Source organism: Piliocolobus tephrosceles, chromosome 9 (assembly GCF_002776525.5).
Source record: "Piliocolobus tephrosceles isolate RC106 chromosome 9, ASM277652v3, whole genome shotgun sequence".
Taxonomy (NCBI): Eukaryota; Metazoa; Chordata; class Mammalia; order Primates; family Cercopithecidae; genus Piliocolobus; species Piliocolobus tephrosceles.
Genome location: NC_045442.1, coordinates 98,841,110 through 98,862,931, shown reverse-complemented (window position 1 = coordinate 98,862,931; position 21,822 = coordinate 98,841,110). Strand labels below are relative to the sequence as shown.

Here is a 21,822-nt window from a genome sequence, read left to right as displayed (position 1 = left end):
GTGGGCTTCTCTTTCACTTCAGTGCCAGCCACAGGTCTTGGCTTGGCATTCCCAGGTTGTACACTGCAGCCCTGGGGCAAGCTCAGGCTTTTTGTTCTTTCTCCAGCTTGGGGGCAGCAGGGGCATGGGGACCTTGGCAGTGCCAATAGCATAGGTCCTGTCACTTGTCTTTGGGAGCTCCACCTTAAAAAAAGGTAGAACCGCTGCCAATCAGAACAGTCAACCAATGGTGAGGTGGCTTTGTGTGGAGTCCAAGCCAGGGAGCCTTGCCTGGTGAAGAGCAGGAGGAGTGGGGGCTCACAGGGAAGACAGTCATGCCTCTTCTCTGTAGGTCAGCTGTGGTGTGCTGGAGGCTCAGGTGAAGCACTCAGGCTCTTTTTTCTTCCCCAGCTTGGTGGCAACAAGGATGAGTACTACTGCAGCAGCAATGGCAGAGGGACTGGTTGCCAGTTGCCAATGGGAATTCCACCCCAGAGAAACACAGAGCTGCCACAGATGGAAGTGATCAGGCAGAAGTCGAGTGGCTGTGTTGAAGGCCAAGGTCGGGAGGCCCTGCCCAGTAAAGAGTAGCAAGGCCTGGGACCTGCATGAAAAACAGTCTGGCTGTTTTTCTGTATGCCATGTGTGGCATGTTGGAGGTCCGAGATAGCTTTTGGGCTCTATACTGTCTCCCTAGCCTCAGGGCAACAGGGACTGGGGGGGACTTTGGCAGTGGCAAAAGCTGTGGACCTATTGTGTTACCTCTGGAATCTCTGCCCTAGAGAAATGCAGAGCTGCAGTTAGCCCAAGTGCTTAGGTTGGAGGGTGGGGGTGAGGTGGGTGGCTGAGCTGAGGACCTAGGCCGGTTGGCTTTGCTTGGCAAAGTACCCCAGAGGTGAGGCCTACAGTCCTACAGTCTGTCCACATCTCAGTATCCTAGATGGGGCCCTTATTCTTGGGACACATGGGAGATCCCTGCCTCCCTTGTTGGCAGAACTATGGCAGCTGGTCCCAGGGTGCTCAGGAATCCAAAGCCCTTGGAACTCCACATGGGCCTGAACAGGGATCTGCTGTGACTCCATGCAGCTTTCTGTGTCAGTCTGGGGTTCCCAGGGAGTAGGATTGGGCAGGATCTCTTGTGCCTAGGTTTGCAAAGGTTCATGGCAGCGGTGTGTACGGTGGAGAGCCTTCCTTGGCTCTGTGCCAATCCCAGGCAGACAGCTGTCCTGCCTCACTCCTCTCTGCTCTCCATGGGTCACCACTGCTTCCTTGATGAATCCCAAGGTGGCCTCCTGGATGATCCAGTTGAAGAGCCACTTGCCACTTATAAATTTATAAGTTTACTTGCCACTCTGTCTTCTCTCCTGTGAAATCAGTTCATACTAGCTGCTTCTAGTCATCCATGTTGATCTTGAAATCTAGATTGTATTGCGGTTCCAAAATTATTTTAGAATTGTTTAGCACGTACTTCTAGAGAAACAGACCTACTGAAAATATTTTATGATGTGTGTACGGTCTATTCTCCACACACTTGCCCATGTATTAGGGCATATGTTAAATACTGTATTGATGGTTTACCTGTGTGAGTTCTTTTTTCCCTTTAATAGGTTCACTAAGTTTGCTTTCAGTTTTAGTTTCTTCTTATCCTTTATGATTTAGTTTTATTTTTTTTTGAAATATATGAAACCTGAAACTGATTCCAAAAGCAAAAAAATATGCAAGGTATACTTAGAGAAGTTCCATTCCTTCCCTGCTTCTCCCTCTTTCATCTTGTAGGTAATCAGCTATATTGTATTCTTACATTTCACCTGTTTCATTTTGTAAAGCTAAGTATCTTTCTAATGTCCTTTCTTTCTTTTTTTTTTTTTATCCTTCTTCCTTACCTAGCGGTGGCATACAAGTTTTCCCTTTTTCAGGTTTTTTTTCACTTAACATTATCTCCTGGAAATCCCTGCAGGTCAGTTTATAGAGATTTTTAAATTGCTTTTACAACTCTATGTATAGCTATTTGTACCACATTATTAACCATAACTTTCATTATACTATAGTTTATAACAAGCTCGTCCAACCTGCCTTATTTTTGTGTTGTTGTCATTCTGGTCTGTTTTGTTTTAGGCTTTTAGCAGCCCAAAGCCATTGTTTTTAGTTTCTGTTTGTAGTGATAAGCAGAAAAGAGGAATGAAAAAGGGGCTTTACTGGCACAACCAGAAACAGAAACTAAGAATCTATGACTGTATTCTCTCCCTTGGACACCCCTAGAACTTTATGGTATATGGTATATACATTGGGTTCTTCAACAAATATCCAATGCTTGAACATTTATGTGGTTTTGAGTATTTTGTAATTATAAATAATGCCATAATGATAAACTTGTACATATGTATTTTTATTGTTTGGTTTATGACATCTGTATGATCTATACAATATAAATAACCTAAGAAAAATATAGACTAACTATATATGATTCCTAGGAATGTTTATAAAGTGAGAAAGCTTCAACATACAGCCATTTAAATTCTTTTCAGCATTTTTCTCATGAAATCTATCATTATTCTAATTTAGCTATAACTTTTTACAAGTGACAGAGAATGGTCATGTAAATGTTTTATAAATTTGAAATACTGAAATTTCACAATAGATCCATTTTTCTATTTAGTGGAATAAATGTATTTTCTTTATGTAGCTCATAATGAAGTAACAAATGAAAGGCTTATAGTTGAACATCAAGAATCAATGTCAAAAACCAAATTGCAAGTAAAGAAACAAGAAACTTCTACACAGCAACCACTCACCAGTAAGTATAAAAATTACACATAACTTTAAATTATTTTAAATTAGTCACAGCAAAGGTATTTTTCTTCAGTTCATGAGTCTTGAATTTACAGAAATTTTACCTTGAACCTAAAGTGTGAATACCATAAGATAACTAGAGAACAAAAGCTAGAGTATTTATTACTTTTAGTTAGTATTTCTGGTTGTAATGGTATTTTGTAGCCATGATCGTGTGCTCATTATTCACCAAGGACAATAACAGGCCAATAATTGTGTTTCAAAGAGTGTGTACCTTTTATCCAACTCTAGGAAGTTACAGGTCCAAAAGCCCAATTTATTCCGCTGACCTATTCAGTAAGCTGCTTCCATTTGGCATCAATCAATGAACAGAAAATTTGCCGAGACCTGTAACTCAAATAAAGATCAGAGAAGCCAAGGGGAACAGTGGCATAGGAAGCTTGTTAGATGGACTCCAGGGCATTCTGTTGGTTGGGGCCTGCTCCAAGGTAGAGGCCTTTTTGGTAACTTTAAAATGATTGCAATCAGGATTCCATCAAGCGCAATGTGAGACTGCCAGTAGCAGAATAGGTTCACAAATTGCTTGGCCTCTTGTGTATTTGTTGCAATAGAGAGGGACCATAGTTTGACAGTTATCTCCTCAGGCATGAGACATGTTTCCCCTTTCTAGTTTACTCCCAGGAATTCCCCTTGGGTAACAAGGTATTTGTATTTTTTATGTATTAATGGCCCCACCATGTTGCTGCATTGGGCCAATACAACATCCAGTCCTTGCTGGGTAGTGGACTTGCCTGGGCCTACCAGTAGGGAGTCATCAATGTCTTGGAAGGTTAATTGGAACAAAACTGTTTTCAGATCATGGTTTTGTGGAGGGATTTTAAAGGTGTATTCCAACCTGTTCCATATAAGACAAACTGTTCGTGATCATCTGTGTGGACAGGAATGCTGAAAAGGGCATTTGCAATGTCGATTGCTTTATACCTACTTCCCTCAGCTTGGGTAATTACCTTTATGGACAGTCACAATGTCAGGTCATAGTAGTGTTCTAAGATGTACCATAGCATTAAGCTTCCCATAATCAATGGAGTTTATAGGCACCCAAGGCGATACACAGGCCAACTTAGTTATTGCATGGAGAAATAGTCTCATGAACATCTTTGGCTTTATGATTATGAAGAGCTGAGCAATAAGGGCAGTGATTTCTATTTCTCCCTCAGGTATTTTCTGGAGACAAATCTCTAGACACTTGTGGTTTAGTAAGTTTACAGTCTTCCACATGCTTCACTAAAATGACCTTAACTGCAGTAGTTCCCATCAGGGCTTGAGGCTGATGTGATTGGGGGTTCACACAGAAGGTACTTCTATATCAATAATATATTCAGTAGAGGGAGTCATATAAACAGAGGCTTGTAGTGGCCCAGTGGGACCCACCCATAGTTGTGTTTGGGTAAGGGTCATGTTTTTGGTGGCTTCAGACCACACACCATGTAGCATTATCTGTTTCACCCTCATCCTGGTGTCAGAGATTGTGGAGATCAGTTATTGGTAAACCAGTGTTCAAATGGTGCGAGTTATGCAATTCTGCACTATGACCTCTTTGAACTCTGACTTGGTATACATCCTCAGGTGCCACTGTGGAAATAGGTCTGTTGGCCTAACCCCTAATTTTGTTTTGTTTTGAAAGCTGAGACTTCTGGGTAAACACAGACCATGTTCTCTGATTCATCTTAAGATCACTGTGATGGGTAGAGGAAATAGCACATGTGTTAGTTATAGGTATCATTTTGACTCTAGTGGGGCTGTATGTTGGCCCTATGCCCTACTGCCTGGCCAGAAGATCCTTAGTAGGGAGTCCGTCAAGCTCTTCTTTGAGACTTCATTGTTGAGTGACTAGACAATGCTTGCAGTGTCAGGGAACTCATCATGAGTGGGCCAAACTTTCAGAGAACAAATGATAGTCTATAGAGAAAGGAGAGTATCTCTAGTGCTCATATCTCTTTTTTTTTCCCTGCCACCCTTCCTCATCTTCCTTGGACACTTTTAGGACACTCAGAACAAGGGGCCCTCTTGTGACACACTATATACGGTGCCACTGTCGCACACTATCTTAACATGCTTACCTCCTTTATGGTAGAAGCAAACTACTCAAGTTCCTATAAACTCCTCAGGTCACTGGTGAGGTAAACCTGAGAGAACTTTATTCTTTCAAATTTAATATAAATCTCAAATAAATGTGTCATCATAGGCTGTCTGTTCATGCCAGAGACATATTTAGAGTTAACAATAGTCATTGGGTGCAACTCAGCAAGCAGTGTTTGCAGTGACTTGATAACAAACTACTTTGTTTTCTGGTTTATCTTTCTGTGTTTTATTTAATAAAGATAGATATCTCTCCATATTTTTCTTATTTCCTCTTCTTCCTTACTTAAAAGATAGTATTCTAGATATTTTCCCTTTTTGCTTTTTTCCACTAAATATTATTTCATAGAAATATCACCAAGTCAGTTTGTAGGGATCTTTTTCATTCCTTTTATAACTGTATGTGCAGTTTTTTGGACCACATTATAGTCCATAGTTGATGTTGTCATAGTTTATATGCTTTACTCAACAGATCTATGCTTGTACATTTAGGTGGTTTTGAGTATTTGCAATTACGCTGTAATGAATAACCTTGTGCATATGCATTTTCATTGTTTGGTTTATGAATATGTATTAATTGAAAATATAAAAAACCTAAGAAAGCCAGGGACTAATAAGATAAAACATATTCAAAGTGCAGGAATATTGATATGATGAGATAGTTCCAACACACACCCATTGAAACTCTTCTCACAATTTTCATAATAGATATAGCATCTTGGTAATGTATTCATAACTCTATAAAAATGAGAGAAAATGCCACTGCACACTGGTAAATTTGAAATCTATAGATTTCAAATAGATTTATTTTTAATTTACGGACTAAACACATTTTTTTCTGTAGCTCATGATAAAGAACCAGATGAAAATCTTACACTTGGGCATCAAGACTCAATGTCAAAATCAGAAATGCAAGTGAAGGAACAAAGAACTCTCAAAGGGCAAAGAATTACTAGTAAGTATAAAAAATAAAGATAACTTTAAATTATTTAAAAGTAAGTTCATCCGAAGGTATTTTTGCTTTGGTTCACAAAAGTTTTACACTTTGACTAAAATGTGAATACCCTACCATAATTAAAGAAAAAAAGGGAAATATATTGATACATTTTGGTTGACATTTCTGGCCCTTAGATTATTTCATGACCACAGGACACATGGTATCCCCCAAGGCTTTATAACAAATGTGTAATTGTCTTTCTAAAGTAGTGTGCCTTTCAGGCAACTCAAAGTAATTATGGGCCCAAAAACTTAAAACCTCTCACCTGTGGCCTTCTGCCATAGGCACCAATCAGCAAAGATATTGCTTAGATCTGTAACTCAAAACAGCAAATGGGGATCATAATAACCGAGGGGAAGGTAACCTAGGACACCTGTTTAAGGGCCTCTAGGGCATCCTTTTGGTCATGGCCCCACTGAAATGAAACAGAATTTCTGGTAACCCCATAGATGAATGAATGTCATCAAGGATCACACATAGGGAAAATGAGAGTGTATTTATCCGTATTTATCCAAACAGTTCCAGTAACTGCTGGGCTTGTTTGTTTGTTTTTATTTTTTCAGACAGGGTCTCACTTTCTTGCCCAGACTGGAGTGCAGTGGCCCAATCTTGGCTCACCGCAACCTCTGCCTCCCAGGCTCAAGTGATTTTCCTGCCTCAGCCTCCCAAGTAGCTGAGATTATAGACATGCTCCACCACGCCTGCCTAATTTTTGTATTTTTAATAGAGGCGAGGTTTCACCATGTTGGCCAAGCTGGTCTCAAACTCCCAACCTCAAATGATCCACCCACCTCAGCCTCCCAAAGTGCTGACATTGTAGGTGTGAGCCATTGCATCCAGCCTGGGCTTGTTTTTATTTGTTAGACCAGAAAAGATCAAAGCTTGGCAGTCTCCTCTGGAATGAGATGTCACCCCTTAGAGATCAATCCTAGGCATTTCATCCAGGTACTAGGTAACTGTATCTTGTCTGAACTAATGGCCTAGCTAACAGCCACTGGTGAGTCATTAGAGCAGCCAGTCCTTTTGGGTGATGTCCTTGCTTGAGTCCACTTAAATAATATAATCAATATAATGAAAGGCTAGTCCTCCCTTGGGACCAGGCCATTTAGAGGTCATTATGCATTGATGACAGATATTAGAGCAGTTTGGTAGCCTTGTGGAAGGATATTAGTTATGTTTTCCAACTTATTCTATATAAGGTTAAACTGAAAATCTAAGTGAAAAAAAGATATGGAAAGGCATTTGAGATGTCAGTTGTTGCAAACCAAGTTCCCTCAGTTTGGAAAATATCCTGTATGACAACTATAGTTTCATGTGTCTTTGGTGCCCAGGGCTGTAATATAGCAATGGACCAGCAAAATCAATTGAGTCGTTATGCACCTGAGGCTGTGTACAAGATCTACTTAGTTATTGAATGAAGAAATAGTCTCATGGAGAACTTTTGCTTCAGTAAGCTCAACAAATGACGACAGCCATTTCTGTTTCTTCCTAGGAACCTATTTTGGGAAATAAAGGTGCTAGGTGCTGTTAATCTGGATATTTACATTCTTCCATATGCCCAACTAAAATGACCTTAAATGCCTCAGTTCCCATCAGGGATTGGGATGAATGCAAGTGGGGGTTCACATAGAAAATACATCTATACCAACAATACATTTGGTGGGGGAGGGGAATAAAATGGAGTTTTGCAGTTGTCTGAAAGGATACTCTCACGGTAGTGTTTGACTGAGGGTCCTGTTGGTGGTGCCCTCAGATGCAAAACCAGAGAGCATTACTTCTTTTCCCCAGTTCCTGGTGTCAGAGGTTGTGGGGATCACAGCCACCTGTGCACCAGTATCCTAATGACCCTAAAAATGCAATTTCCTCCTACCTTCCCTTTAAATTTTGATGTTACCATACATTCTCGGATTACCACTGGTAATATAGGGATCTTGGCCTAACTCTTAAATTTCTTTATTTTCGAGAGCATGAAGTTTGAGCAAAAATAGTGGAGGGTTCTCTGATTCATTTCAATATCACTGGGAGGTACAAAGGGAAGAGCACTTTCATTAGTCATAGGGGTCATCACAGTCTGGATTTAGTGGGGCTGTGTGTTGATATCCATGGCCCACCACCTGGCCAGGAGATTCTTGGTGAAAAGTCCATCAGTGTCCTACTTCAGATTCCATCGTTGATTAACTAGACTCAGATATTTCTTGGGGAGAGCCCTCAACTAGATCACCCAGGAGTGGATGCCAAATTATTTTTAGATCACACTGTTCACTGGTCACACATTGCTATCTTGGTGGTAGATGCTTTTTCCATGCCCAGAAATTTGTCAGTTAAGATCTGAATTGTGCCACAAATTAATTGACATTATCTTATAAGGAGGTTTAATTGAGCTAGTAAAGGCTATGAATGAAACCAGAGATCTGCATCTGGTCAAATCTTGTCATTACTGTCTTCACTCCATCAGTGACCTTAGAGACAGCCGAGTGGTCCAAGGGGCCATTATAGCCTCTGCAGATGATGGCCCAAACATGTTTTCCAGTAGCAGGGAACACAACTGTCCTCACTCCATCAGTGACCTTAGAGACAGCGGTGTGGCTCAAGGGGCTATTATAGCCTCTGCAGATGATGGCCCAAATATGTTTTCCAGTTGTAGGGAACATGTCATGGGTGGGAAACCCTGTCAGAGCCAAAAATAGTATACAACTGAGGAAGGAGAGGGTTTCAGATGTTTGCGTCATTCATTCCCCTTTCCTCCACTTTCTTAGGCAATATGGGCACTGTCAAGACTCTCTTAAGGAGACATTCTGTAGTGATAAGCTCCACAATATGTCCCTCTTGCTCCCTAAGTTAAACAAGATTATCACTTTACTGTGAAGGCACACTACCCATGTCTCTTAGTGCGGGCAAAATGATCATCAGAACTTTGCGTTGTTTTTCATTGAAGCATGAGTCTCAATAACTGACTACATTACAGGCTGTCCACCAGTTTTAGGGGAGTGCCTAGGGCTAAGAACAGTCATTAGGTGCAACTCAGTGTGCAGAGTCTACAACTTTTTGAGCCCATTAACTTAGGGCCATGAGCAGTAACCACAAAATTACTTCCCTAGCTTTCTCAGAGCCCATCTGCTAGATTTTTCAATTGACTCATTGGTTATCTTGGTATGTGAATCAGAGGATAAAGAGACTATTGTTCCATGTCAGAATTGAAAAGCTCATGTAAATAATACATTAGCATTCTAGAAAACCCCATGGTGTCTGCTGGCACTAAGACATGATTGACATGACTGGCAGAGTGCCCTGTGGGATGCTGAGTCTCTTGCAATTGATCCAGTAGTCTCCCCATTCCCTTTCCACTGAGAGTGTCCTGCAGGCTCACTAGCACCTACCAAAGTGTTCCTTCCAGAAAGGCTTTGTGCTTCATTGACCACCCTGCTGTTTGTGGTAGTTTTTCAGAAACAGAAATGCCAGTTTTTGAGTTGGTCTATTAAGTAACAGGCCAAACTCAAAGTAACAATTAACCTTATTCACTTACGAGCATATTAAAAGCCATAGGCTAGATAGAGGCAGGTCCCCACTCTACCAGGGTCCCATTTTACCCCACAGAAAAGCACTTAGCAAGTGCATCAGTGTAGACTGTGTGAGTGGGCATGGGATGGGGTTGTGTCACAGTGGAAGGAGCCCCAAACAAGAAGCTATTTTCCATTTTATGGACCCTGAGGCTGAGTTAGCTGGAACTCTGAACCACATGAATACCTTTAGTTATTTGTTCCCTATTCTAATTCCTCTCAAATTGAGTTCAGATTGCTTAACATATACTAGAACAACAAACCAACTAAAAAGATTTCGTGATTTGTTTGCACTCCACCTCCACCTCTCATGTCCAATAGTGAGGGTTTATGTCAAATACTATATTGATGAGTTATTGCTTTTATTTTTTCTTCAATGATTTCATTTCATTATTTCCTTTTAGTTTTCATCACACCTTCTTTCCCTTGTTGATTTAATTTTGTTTTTGAAATCTGCAGGCCATGAAACTACTTTCAAAAGTAAAACAATATATATGCAAAAAGTTAGAGGAGTATATTTTCTTTCCCAGTCTTCTCCCCTCATTTTGTAGGTAACCAACAACATTGTTTCTTATATCTTTCCTCTGCTTTTTTTTTGTAAAGATAACTATCTGTCTATTTCCTTCTCTATTTTTTTCTCATTTCTTCATCTTCCTTCCCCAAAGATGGCATTCAAGTTTTCCCCTTTATAGGTATTTTTTTCCTTCACATTATTCTTTGAAATCCCTTCAAGTCAATTTATAGACATGTTTAATTTCTTTTACAGTTACAGTTGTTTGTACCACATTATTTACCATATGTACTATACCATAGTGTGTGGTACAGCACATACTTGAGTAACATCATTTTGTTCAACATCGTTTGATTATAATGTTAATAAGAAAAAAAGTTGATTCCTAGCCAGGCACATGGTCTGGAGTTAGCACATTCTCCCTGTGTCTGCATGAATTTTCTCTAGGTGCTCCAATTTCCTCCCACATTCCAAAGATATGTGTATTAGGTAAATTGGTGTGTCTAAATGGTCCCTGACTGAGTGAGTGTGGGTATGTGTCTGAATGCGCCCTGATATGGCATGGCATTCTGTCGAGGGCTAGTTCCCTCCTTGTGCTCTGAGCTTCTAGGATGTGTTCCAACCACCTGCAACTGTTAACTGGAATAAGTAGGCTGGAAATCAAGTGAATGAATGAATACAAATTATTGTAAAATAAAAATTCATATATAATAATTATACAAATGTGTGACAATAAACAATGTAGTACAAAAGCAGTCTGTAAGCTACTGTGTTTGTGATTGCTTTTAAATTATATGATGGGAGGAGGCGTTCCTTACAATTTTGCTTTGCTTTTGACTTATTCCTTTGAATAAATCAAGGAGTGCATTCCTTGACTTAACTCACCACCACTATGACAACCATCACTCACTGATTAACCACAAATTGGGTAAATAATTGTCTTACTTGTTTTTATTATTTGTTCTTAAATCTATGTATAGCTCACATTTATTTTAGTGTTTACTATTGGAAGTGTTTTGGGTCTTTATTTCGAAGTTTGTGATGTTTTTGTTACAAAAAAATACTGCAGGAACTTAACTCTTGTTTATGTCAATTTGCCTATGGTAAAATCGGTTTCATTATGTGTCATTTTGCTTAAGGTCACAGTTTCCAAGATTCTATCAATGACATTATGTGAGGACTTACTGTATATACATATCTCAGTTTATTCAACCAGTCTCCTCTGCTTGAAAGTTTATGTGGTTTTGACTATTTTGCAATTACATATATAATAAATAACATTGTATGTATGCATTTTTATTTTTATTTCTGTGAATATGTATTAACCTAAAGTATAAATAACATAAGGAAACTAGTGACTAATATGTATCAGATGCCTAGAAATGTTATGAAATAATGAGCTTCAACACACACCCATTAAAAATGTTCTTATAGTAGTCATGTCACATCTGGATTTATGATAATTTACTTACAAATTTATCAAAATGAGAAAATTTTGCTACACAATTGGAAGTTTGAAATCTAGAGATTTCACAGTAGGTCTGTTTTTCCATTAAGAGACTAAATGCATCTCCTTATGTAGCTCATGAAGAAGAACCAGGCAAAAATCTTGCACTTGAACATCAAGATTCATTGTCAAAACTGGAAATGCAAATTAAAAAAAATGAAAAACTTCCTAGAGAGAAAAGACATAGTAGTAAGTATAATAATTACAGGTAACTTTAAATTTTAAAAGTTAATCTCATTAGATCATTTTTCTTTGGTTCATGACTATGTAGTTGAGCATATAGTTTATAGAAATTTTACATGTTACAGTGTGAATACCTTAAAATAACTAGGGAACAATAATATTTGGTTGGAATTTCTGGTCTTGAGACTATTTTATGGCATGCTTATGTGCTCAGTGTCCACCAAATCCAGTAAAAGTCGTTAGTCTATCAAAGGGTGTTTACTTTCAGCCAACTGTAGGAGATTATGGGTCCAAGTGTTCAACAGGAATCCTGGGACATGTGGCAATATCCTTCTGTCATAGACTCTAATTGGCAAACAGAGAGGTTGGTGAGATGTGTAACTCAAATGACAAAATGTATCAGAGAAGGCCAAGGGGAAAAACAGCCTATGTGGTCATTGAAGGGTCTCCAGAACATCCTGTCTTTAGGCTGCACCTAAGGGTAGAGGTCTTCTTGGTAACCTGATAGATGGTGTCACGAAGATGTTCGTGAAGGGAATGTGAGAGCTCCAGTCTGGGCTTTCCTTTTATTTGTTGGGGCTGAGAGTGACTAAAGCTGAGAGTGACGCAGCACTTGCTGGGTGGTGTTTTTGTCTGGGCCCAGTGGAGGATGCGATGAATATAGTGGAAGGACAGTGCTTCATCTGGGATTGGTGCTGTTTTCATGTCATAGCCTTGAGGAGGACGTTAAAGGTGTAATGCAGCCCATTTAATGTAAGGCAGGCTGATCTTGATCATCTTTGTGGACAAGGATACTGAAAAGGGCATTTACAATGTCAATTGCTTTATAACCATTTGCCTCAGCTTGGGTAGTAGCCTCTGTGATAGTCATAATGTCAGGTAACACCAGTGCCAAACACAGAACTATGGCATGAGCCACCAATAGTCAATTATTTTGCAGGCACACAGTGCCTTAAGCAAAAGGCCAGATGGTGAACTTTGGCTTCCTTAAGCACAGCAATGAAGACATTTTTTTTTCCCCCTGACAGTTTTTAAGAGACAAAGACACTAGGTGCTGGTAGTCTGGCTGGTTTAGTCTTCCATATACCCCACTAAAATGGTCCTAATTGCAACAATTCCCCTCAGGGATGGGGTTGAATACAGTCAGGGGTAGACATAGACAATGTGTCGTAGCAACAACCCATTCAGTAATGGGTGCCATAATGATGGAAGTATGTAGTGGCTTGAAGAGACCTACCTGTAGTCAGATCAGGATCTTGGTGGTGGTGGCCTCCAGTTGAAAACCAGAGAACATTATGTATTTCTTCCTCATTCTCATGCCAGGGATTTTGGGGATCACAGTCACCTGTGCACTATTATGCAAAAGGCCCAAGAAATGAAATTCTCCATGTCCACTTTGAACTTTAACTTTGATATAGGGCCTCCATTCCTCACTGGGGACATAGGGATATTGGCCATGTGATAGTCTTGTTTTCTGTTTTTTTTTTTTTTTATGAAAATATTTACATAAAAATTGGCAGGGCTCTCTAATTCTTTTCAAAATTCAATGGGAGAAGAGGAGAGCAGCATTTTTATTAGTTATAGGGGCCAGCACTGGGCAGACCCTAGGAGGCTGCCATTGAGCCCACAGTGGCACACTACCACCAGGCCATGAGTTAAGTGAAGAGCCCATTAATCTCCTTTTGTGAGTCCTTATTTTTGGGTAACCAAACCTAGAGATCACTTTGGTGAGGCCCTTACTTATATCATTGAGGAGTGTGTGCCCAATGACTATTTTTATGTTGCTGTCTCTGATGATCTTTTTGCTTTTTTGTAGCAGTTGCTTCTTCCATGCTGAGAAAGTTGTCATCTCTAGGCCATTGATTACAGTATCACAATAAATGAAAAAAATTATGATCTAGGTCAGTGGTCCTCAACTTTTTTCACACCAGAGAAAGTGAACAAATTTAACATTTTTTCCATGGACCAGGGCCAAGGTGGGGGATGATTTTGGGATGATTCAAGTGTATTGCATTTATTGTGCACTTTATTTATATTATTATTACATTGTAATATGTAATGAAATAATTATTCACCATAATGTAGAATCAGTGGGAGCCCTGAGCTTGTTTTCCTGCAACTAGATGGCCCCATGTGAGGCTAATGGAAGACAGTGACAGATCATCAGGCATTAGATTCTCATAAAGAACACACAACCTGGAACCACCCAAGATGGCCAAATAGGAACAGCTCCAGTCTACAGCTCCCAGCATGAGCGACCAAGAAAATGGATGATTTATGCATTTCCAACTGAGCTACTGGGTTCATCTCACTGGGACTGGTTGGACAGTGGGTGCAACCCATGGAGTGTGAGCCAAAACGGTGGGGCATCACCTCATCCGGGAAGCACAAGGGGTCAGGGAATCCCCTTTCCTAGTCAAGGGAAGCCGTAACAGACAGTACCTGGAAAATCAGGACACTCCCACCCTCTTACAGCACTTTTCCAACAGTCTTAGCAAATGGCACACCAGGAGATTATATCCCACGCCTGGCTTGGTGGGTCCCACACCCATGGAGCCTTGCTCACTGCTAGCATAGCAGTCCGAGATGAAACTGTGAGGTGGCAGCAAGACTGGGGGAGGGGTGTCTGCCATTGCTGAGGCTTGACTAGGTAAACAGAGCAGCTGGGAAGCTTGAACTGGTTGGACCCCACTGCAGCTCAACAAGGCCTGCCTGCTTCTGTAGACTCCACCTCTGGGGGCAGGGCGTAGCTGAACAAAAGGCAACAGAAACTCCTGCAGACTTAAATGTCCCTGTCTGACAGCTTTGAAGAGAGCAGTGGTTCTCCCTCCATGGAGTTTGAGATCTGAGAATGGACAGACTGCTTCCTAAAGTGAGTCCCTGACCCCCGAGTAGCCTAACTGGGAGACACCTCCCAGTAGGGGCCGACTGACACCTTATACAGCCAGGTGCCCCTCTAAGACAAAGCTTCCAGAGGAAGAATCAGGCAGCAACATTCGCTGTTCTGCAATATTTGCTGTTCTGCAGTCTCCGTGAGTGATACCCAGGAAAACCTGGTCTGGAGTGCATCTCCAGCAAGCTCCAACAGACCTACAGCTGAGGGTCCTGACTGTTAGAAGGAAAACTAACAAACAGAAAGGAATAGCATCAACATCAACAAAAAGGACATCCATACCAAAACCCCAAATGTAGGTCACCATCATCAAAGACCAAAGGTAGATAAAACCACTAAGATGGGGAGAAACCAGAGCAGAAAAAGCTGAAAATTCTAAAAACCAGAGTGCCTCTTCTTCAAAGGATTGCAGCTGCTTGCCAGCAACAGAACAAAGCTGGATGGAAAATGACTTTGATGAGTTGAGAGAAGTAGGCTTCAGAAGATCGATAATAATAAACTTCTCCAAGCTAAAGGAGGATGCTTGAAACCATCTCAAGGAAGCTGAAAACCTTGAAAAAGGATTAGAAGAATGGCTAACTAGAATAAACAGCTTTGAGAAGACGTTAAATGACCTGATGGAGCTGAAAACTGTGGCACGAGAACTATGTGATACATGCAGAAGCTTCAGTAGCCAGTTCAATCAAGTGGAAGAAAGGGTATCAGTGACTGAAGATCAAATGAATGAAATGAAGGGAGAAGAGCAGTTTAGAGAAAAAACAGTAAAAACAAACCAACAAAGCCTCAAAGAAATATGGGATTATGTGAAAAGACCAAATTTACGTTTGATTGGTGTACCTGAAAGTGACAAGGAGAATGGAACCAAGTTGGAAAACACTCTTCAGGATATCATCCAGGAGAACTTCCCTAACCTAAAAGGCAGGCCAACATTCAAATTCAGGTAATACAGAAAAAGCCACAAAGATACTCCTCGAGAAGAACAACCTGAAGACACATAGTGGTCAGATTCACCAAGGTGGAAATGAAGGGAAAAATGTTAAGCAGCCAGAGAGAGAGGTCGAGTTACCCACAAATGGAAGCCCATCAGACTAACAGCAGATCTCTCAGCAGAAACTCTACAAGCCAGAAGAGAGTGGGGGCCAATATTCAACATTCTTAAAGGAAAGAATTTTCAACCCAGAATTTCATATCCAGCCAAACTAAGCTTCGTAAGTGAAGGAGAAATAAAATCCTTTACAGGCAAACAAATGCTGAGATATTTTCTCACCACTAGTCCTGCCTTACAAGAGCTCCTGAAGGAAGGACTAAACATGGAAAGGAACAACAGGTACCAGCCATTGCAAAAACATGCCAAAATGTAAAGACCATCAAATGCTAAGAAGAATCTGCATCAACCAATGAGCAAAATAACCAGCTGATATCATAATGACAGGATCAGGTTCACACATAACAATATTAACCTTAAATGTAAATGGACTAAATGGTCCAATTAAAAGACATAGACTGGCAAATTGGATAAAGAGTCAAGAACCATCAGTCTACTGTATTCAGGAGACCCATCTCACCTGCAGAGACACACATAGGCTCAAAATAAAGGGATGGAGGAAGATCTACCAAGCAAATGGAAAACGAAAAAAGGCAGGGATCGCAATCCTAGTCTCTGATAAAACAGACTTTAAACCAACAAAAATCAAAAGAGACAAGGCCATTACATAATGGTAAAGGGATCAATTCAACATGAACAGCTAATTATCCTAAATATATATGCACCCAATACAGAAGCACCCAGATTCATAAAACAAGTCCTTAGAGACTTACAAAGAGACTTAGACTCCCATACAATAATAATGGGAGACTTTTAACACCCCACTGTCAACCTCAGACAGATCAATGAGACAGAAAGTTAACAAGGATATCCAGGAACTGAACTCAACTCTGCACCAAGTGGACCTAACAGACATCTACAGAACTCTCCACCCCAAATCAACAGAATATACATTCTTCTCAGCACCACATTTCACTTATTTCCTGGACACTTACACTCTCCCAAGACTAACCAGGAAGAAGTTGAATCCCTGAATAGAACAATAGCAGGCTCTGTAATTGAGGCAATAATTAATAGCCTACCAACCAAAAAAGTCCAGGACCAGACAGATTCACAGCTGAATTCTACCAGAGGTACAAGGAGGAGCTGGTACCATTCCTTCTGAAACTATTCCAATCAATAGAAAAAGAGGGAATCCTCCCTAACTCATTTTACGAGGCCAACATCATCCTGATACCAAAGCCTGACAGAGACACAACAAAAAAAGAGAATTTTAGACCAATATCCTTGGTGAACATCGATGCAAAAATTCTCAATAAAATACTGGCAAAATGAATCCAGCAGCACATCAAAAAATGTATCCACCATGATCAAGTGGGCTTCATCCCTGGGATTCAAGGCTTGTTCAACATATGGAAATCAATAAACGTAATCCATCATATAAACAGAACCAAAGACAGAAACCACATGATTATCTCAACAGTTGCAGAAAAGGCCGTTGACAAAATTCAACAGCCCTTCATGCTAAAAACTCTCAATAAATTCGGTATTGATGGAACGTTATCTCAAAATAATAAGAGCTCTTTATGACAAACCCACAGCCAATATCATACTGAATGGGCAAAAACTGGAAACATTCCCTTTGAAAACTGGCACAAGACAGGGATGCCCTCTCTCACCACTCCTATTCAACATAGTGTTGGAAGTTCTGGCTAGGGCAATCAGGCAAGAGAAAGAAACAAAGGGTATTCAGTTAGGAAAAGAAGAAGTCAAATTGTCCCTGTTTGCAGATGACATGATTGTATTTTAGAAAACCCCATCATCTCAGCCCAAAATCTCCTTAAGCTGATAAGCAACTTCAGCAAAGTCTCAGGATACAAAATCAATGTGCAAAAATCACAAGCATTCCTCTACATCAAAACCAGACAAACAGAGAGCCAAATCATGAGTGAACTCCCATTCACAGTTGCTACAAAGAGAATAAAATACCTAGGAATCGAACTTACAAGGAATGTGAAGGACCTCTTCAAGGAGAACTACAAACCACTGCTCAATGAAATAAAAGAGGACACAAACAAATGGAAGAACATTCCATGCTCATGGATAGGAAGAATCAATATTGTGAAAATGGCCATACTGCCCAAGGTAATTTACAGATTCAATGCCATCCCCATGAAGCTACCAGTGACTTTCTTCACAGAATTGGAAAAAACTGCTTTAAAGTTCATAAGGAACCAAAAAAGAGCCCGCATTGCCAAGAAAATCCTAAGCCAAAACAACAAAGCTGGAGGCATCACGCTACCTGACTTCAAACTATACTACAAGGCTACAGTAACCAAAACAGCATGGTCCTGGTGCCAAAACAGAGATATAGACCAATAGAACAGAACAGAGCCCTCAGAAATAATACCACACATCTACAGCCATCTGATCTTTGACAAACTTGACAAAAACAAGAAATGGAGAAAGTATTCCCTATTTAATAAATGGTGCTGGGAAAATTGGCTAGCCATAAGTAGAAAGCTGAAACTGGATCCTTTCCTTACTCCTTATACGAAAATTAATTTGAGATGGATTAGAGACATAAATGTTAAACCTAAAACCATAAAAACCCTAGAAGAAACCTAGGTAATACCATTCAGGACATAGGCATGGGCAAGGACTTCATGTCTAAAACACCAAAAGCAACGGGAACAAAAGCCAAAACTGACAAATGAGATCTAATTAAAGAGCTTCTGCACAGCTAAAGAAACTACCATCAGAGTGAACAGGCAACCTACAAAATGGGAGAACATTTTTGCAATCTGCTCATCTGACAAAGAGCTAATATCCAGAACCTATAAAGAACTCAATCAAATTTACAAGAAAAAAACAAACAACCCCATCAAAAAGTGGGCAAAGGATATGAACACACACTTCTCAAAAGAAGACATTCATATAGCCAACAGACACATGAAAAAATGCTCATCATCACTCACCATCAGAGAAATGCAAATCAAAACCACAATGAGATACCATCTCACACCACTTAGAATGGCAATCATTAAAAAATCAGGAAACAAGAGGTGCTGGAGAGGATGTGGAGAAATAAGAACACTTTTACACTGTTAGTGGGACTGTAAACTAGTTCAACCATTGTGGAAAACAGTGTGGCGATTCCTCAAGGATCTAGACCTAGAAATACCATTTGACCCAGCCATCCCATTACTGGGTATATACCTAAAGGATTATAAGTCATGCTGCTATAAAGACACATGCACACGTATGTTTATTGCAGCACTATTCACAATAGCAAAGACTTGGAACCAACCCAAATGTCCATCAGTGACAGACTGGATTAAGAAAATGTGACATATATACACCATGGGAATACTATACAGCCATGAAAAAGGATGAGTTCGTGTCCTTTGTAGGGACATGGATGCAGCTTGAAACCATCATTCTCAGCAAACTATCACAAGAACAGAAAACCAAATACCACATGTTCTCACTCATAGGTGGGAACTGAACAGTGAGATCATTTGGACACAGGAAGGGGATCATCACACACCAGGAGGAATAGTATTAGGAGATATGTAATGTAAATGACAAGTTAATGGTTGCAGCACACCAACATGGCACATGTATACATATGTAACAAAACTCCACGTTGTGTAAATGTACCCTAGAACTTAAAGTATAAAAAACAAAAAAAGAGTCAAGACCCATTTCATGTGCAGAGACACACATAGGTTCAAAATAAAGGGATTGAGGAAGATCTACCAAGCAAATGGAAAACCAAAAAAAGCAGGGGTTGCAATCCTAGTCTCTGATAAAACAGACTTTAAACCAACAAAGATCAAAAGAGACAAAGAAGGCCATTACATAATGGTAAAGGTATCAATGCAACAAGAAGAACTAACTATCCTTAATATATATGCACCCAATACAGGAGCACCCAGATTCATAAAGCAAGCCCTTAGGGACCTACAAAGAGACTTAGACTCCCACACAATAATAATGAGAGAATTTAACACCACACCGTCAAGATTAGACAGATCAACGACACAGAAAGTTAACAAGAATATCCAAGTCTTGAACTCAGCTCTGCACCAAGAGGACCTAATAGACATCTACAGAACTTTCCACCACAAATCAACAGAATATACACTCTCAGCACCACATCACACTTATTCCAAAATTGACCACATAGTTGGAAGTAAAGCACTCCTCAGCCTATGTAAAAGCGCAGAAATCATAACAAACTATCTCTCAGACCACAGTGCAATCAAATTAGAACTCAGAATTAAGAAACTCATTCAAAACCACTCAACTACATGAAAACTGAGCAACCTGCTCCTGAATGATTACTGGGTAAATAATGAAATGAAGGCAGAAATAAAGATGTTCTTTGAAACCAATGAGAACAAACACACAACCTACCAGAATTTCTGGGACACATTAAAGGAGTGTGTGGAGGGAAATTTATAACATTAAATGCCCACAAGAGAAATCAGGAAAGATCTGAAATTCATACCTTAACATCACAATTAAAAGAACTAGAGAAGCAAGAACAAACACAATCAAAAGCTAGCATAAAGCAGGAAATAACTTAGACCAGAGCAGAACTGAAATAGACAGAGACACAAAAACCCTTCAAAAAATCAATAAATTCAGGAACTGGTTTTTTGAAAAGATCAACAAAAGAGATAAATGGCTAGCAAGACATTAGAAGAAAAGAGAGAAGAATCAAATAGATGCTATAAAAAATGATAAAGGGGATATCACCACTGATTCCACAGAAATACAAACTACCATCAGCGAATAGTGTAAAAACCTCTTAACAAATAAACTAGAAAATCTAAAAGAAATGGATAAATTCCTGTACATATATGCCCTCCCAAGACTAAAACAGGAAGAAGTCGAATCCCTGAATAGACCAATAACAGGCTCTGAAATTGAGTCAAGAATTAATAGCCTACCAACCAAAAAAGTTCCAGGACCTGACGGATTCACAGTCTAATTCTACCAGAGGTACAAAGAGGAGCTGGTACCATTCCTTCTGAAACTATTCCAATCAATAGAAAAAGAGGGCATCCTCCCCAACTCATTTTATGAGGCCAGCATCATCCTGATACCAAAGCCTGGCAGAGACACAACAAAAAAAGAGAATTTTAGACCAATATTCCTGATGAACATTGATGTGAAAATCCTCAAATTCTGGCAAACTGCATCCAGCAGCACATCAAAAAGCTTATCCACCACGATTAAGCCGACTTCATCCCTGAGATGCAAGGCTGGTTCAACATATGCAAATCAATAAACGTAATCCATCATATAAACAGAACCAAAGACAGAAACCGCATGATTATCTCAATAGATGCAGAAAAGGCCTTTGACAAAATTCAACAGCCCTTCATGCTAAAATCTCTCAATAAACCAGGTATTGATGGGACATATCTCAAAATAATAAGAGCTATTTATGATAGACCCATAGCCAATATCATACTGAATGGGCAAAAACTGGAAACATTCCCTTTGAAAACTGGCACAAGACAGGGATGCCCTCTCTCACCACTCCTGTTCAACATAGTGTTGGAACTTCTGGCCAGGGCAAACAGGCAGGAGAAAGAAACAAAGGATATTCAGTTAGGAAAAGAAGAAGTCAAATTGTCCCTGTTTGCAGATGACATGATTGTATATTTAGAAAACCCCATCATCTCAGCCCAAAATCTCCTTAAGCTGATAAGCAACTTCAGCAAAGTCTCAGGATACAAAATCGATGTGCAAAAATCACAAGCATTCTTATACACCAATAACAGGCAAACACAGAGCCAAATCATGAGTGAACTCCCATTTACAATTGCTTCAGAGGGAATAAAATACCTAGGAATCCAACTTACAAGGGATGTAAAGGACCTCTTCAAGGAGAACTACAAACCACTGCTCAATGAAATAAAAGAGGACACAAACAAATGGAAGAACATTCCATGCTCATGGATAGGAAGAATCAGTATCGTGAAAATGGCCATACTGTCCAAGGTAATTTACAGATTCAATGCCATCCCCATGAAGCTACCAGTGACTTTCTTCACAGAATTGGAAAAAACTGCTTTAAAGTTCATATGGAACCAAAAAAGAGCCTGCATTGCCAAGAAAATCCTAAGCCAAAACAACAAAGCTGGAGGCATCACACTACCTGACTTCAAACTATACTACAAGGCTACAGTAACCAAAACAGC

At 39.9% G+C, this 21,822-nt stretch overlaps 1 protein-coding gene across 1 annotated transcript in view; it reads left to right on the top strand.

Annotated features, from left to right (window-relative positions):
* The first annotated feature begins 2,668 nt into the window (after positions 1–2,668).
* The window catches only part of LOC111546654 (coiled-coil domain-containing protein 7), a 218,018-nt gene continuing 198,864 nt past the window's right edge, over positions 2,669–21,822 (top strand). Inside the window, exons 1-3 of the mRNA XM_026446846.1 lie at positions 2,669–2,773; positions 5,753–5,863; positions 11,556–11,669. Coding sequence (XP_026302631.1) covers positions 2,713–2,773; positions 5,753–5,863; positions 11,556–11,669 — 286 coding nt within the window. The 5' untranslated portion in view covers positions 2,669–2,712. The remainder of the gene's footprint in view (positions 2,774–5,752; positions 5,864–11,555; positions 11,670–21,822) is intronic.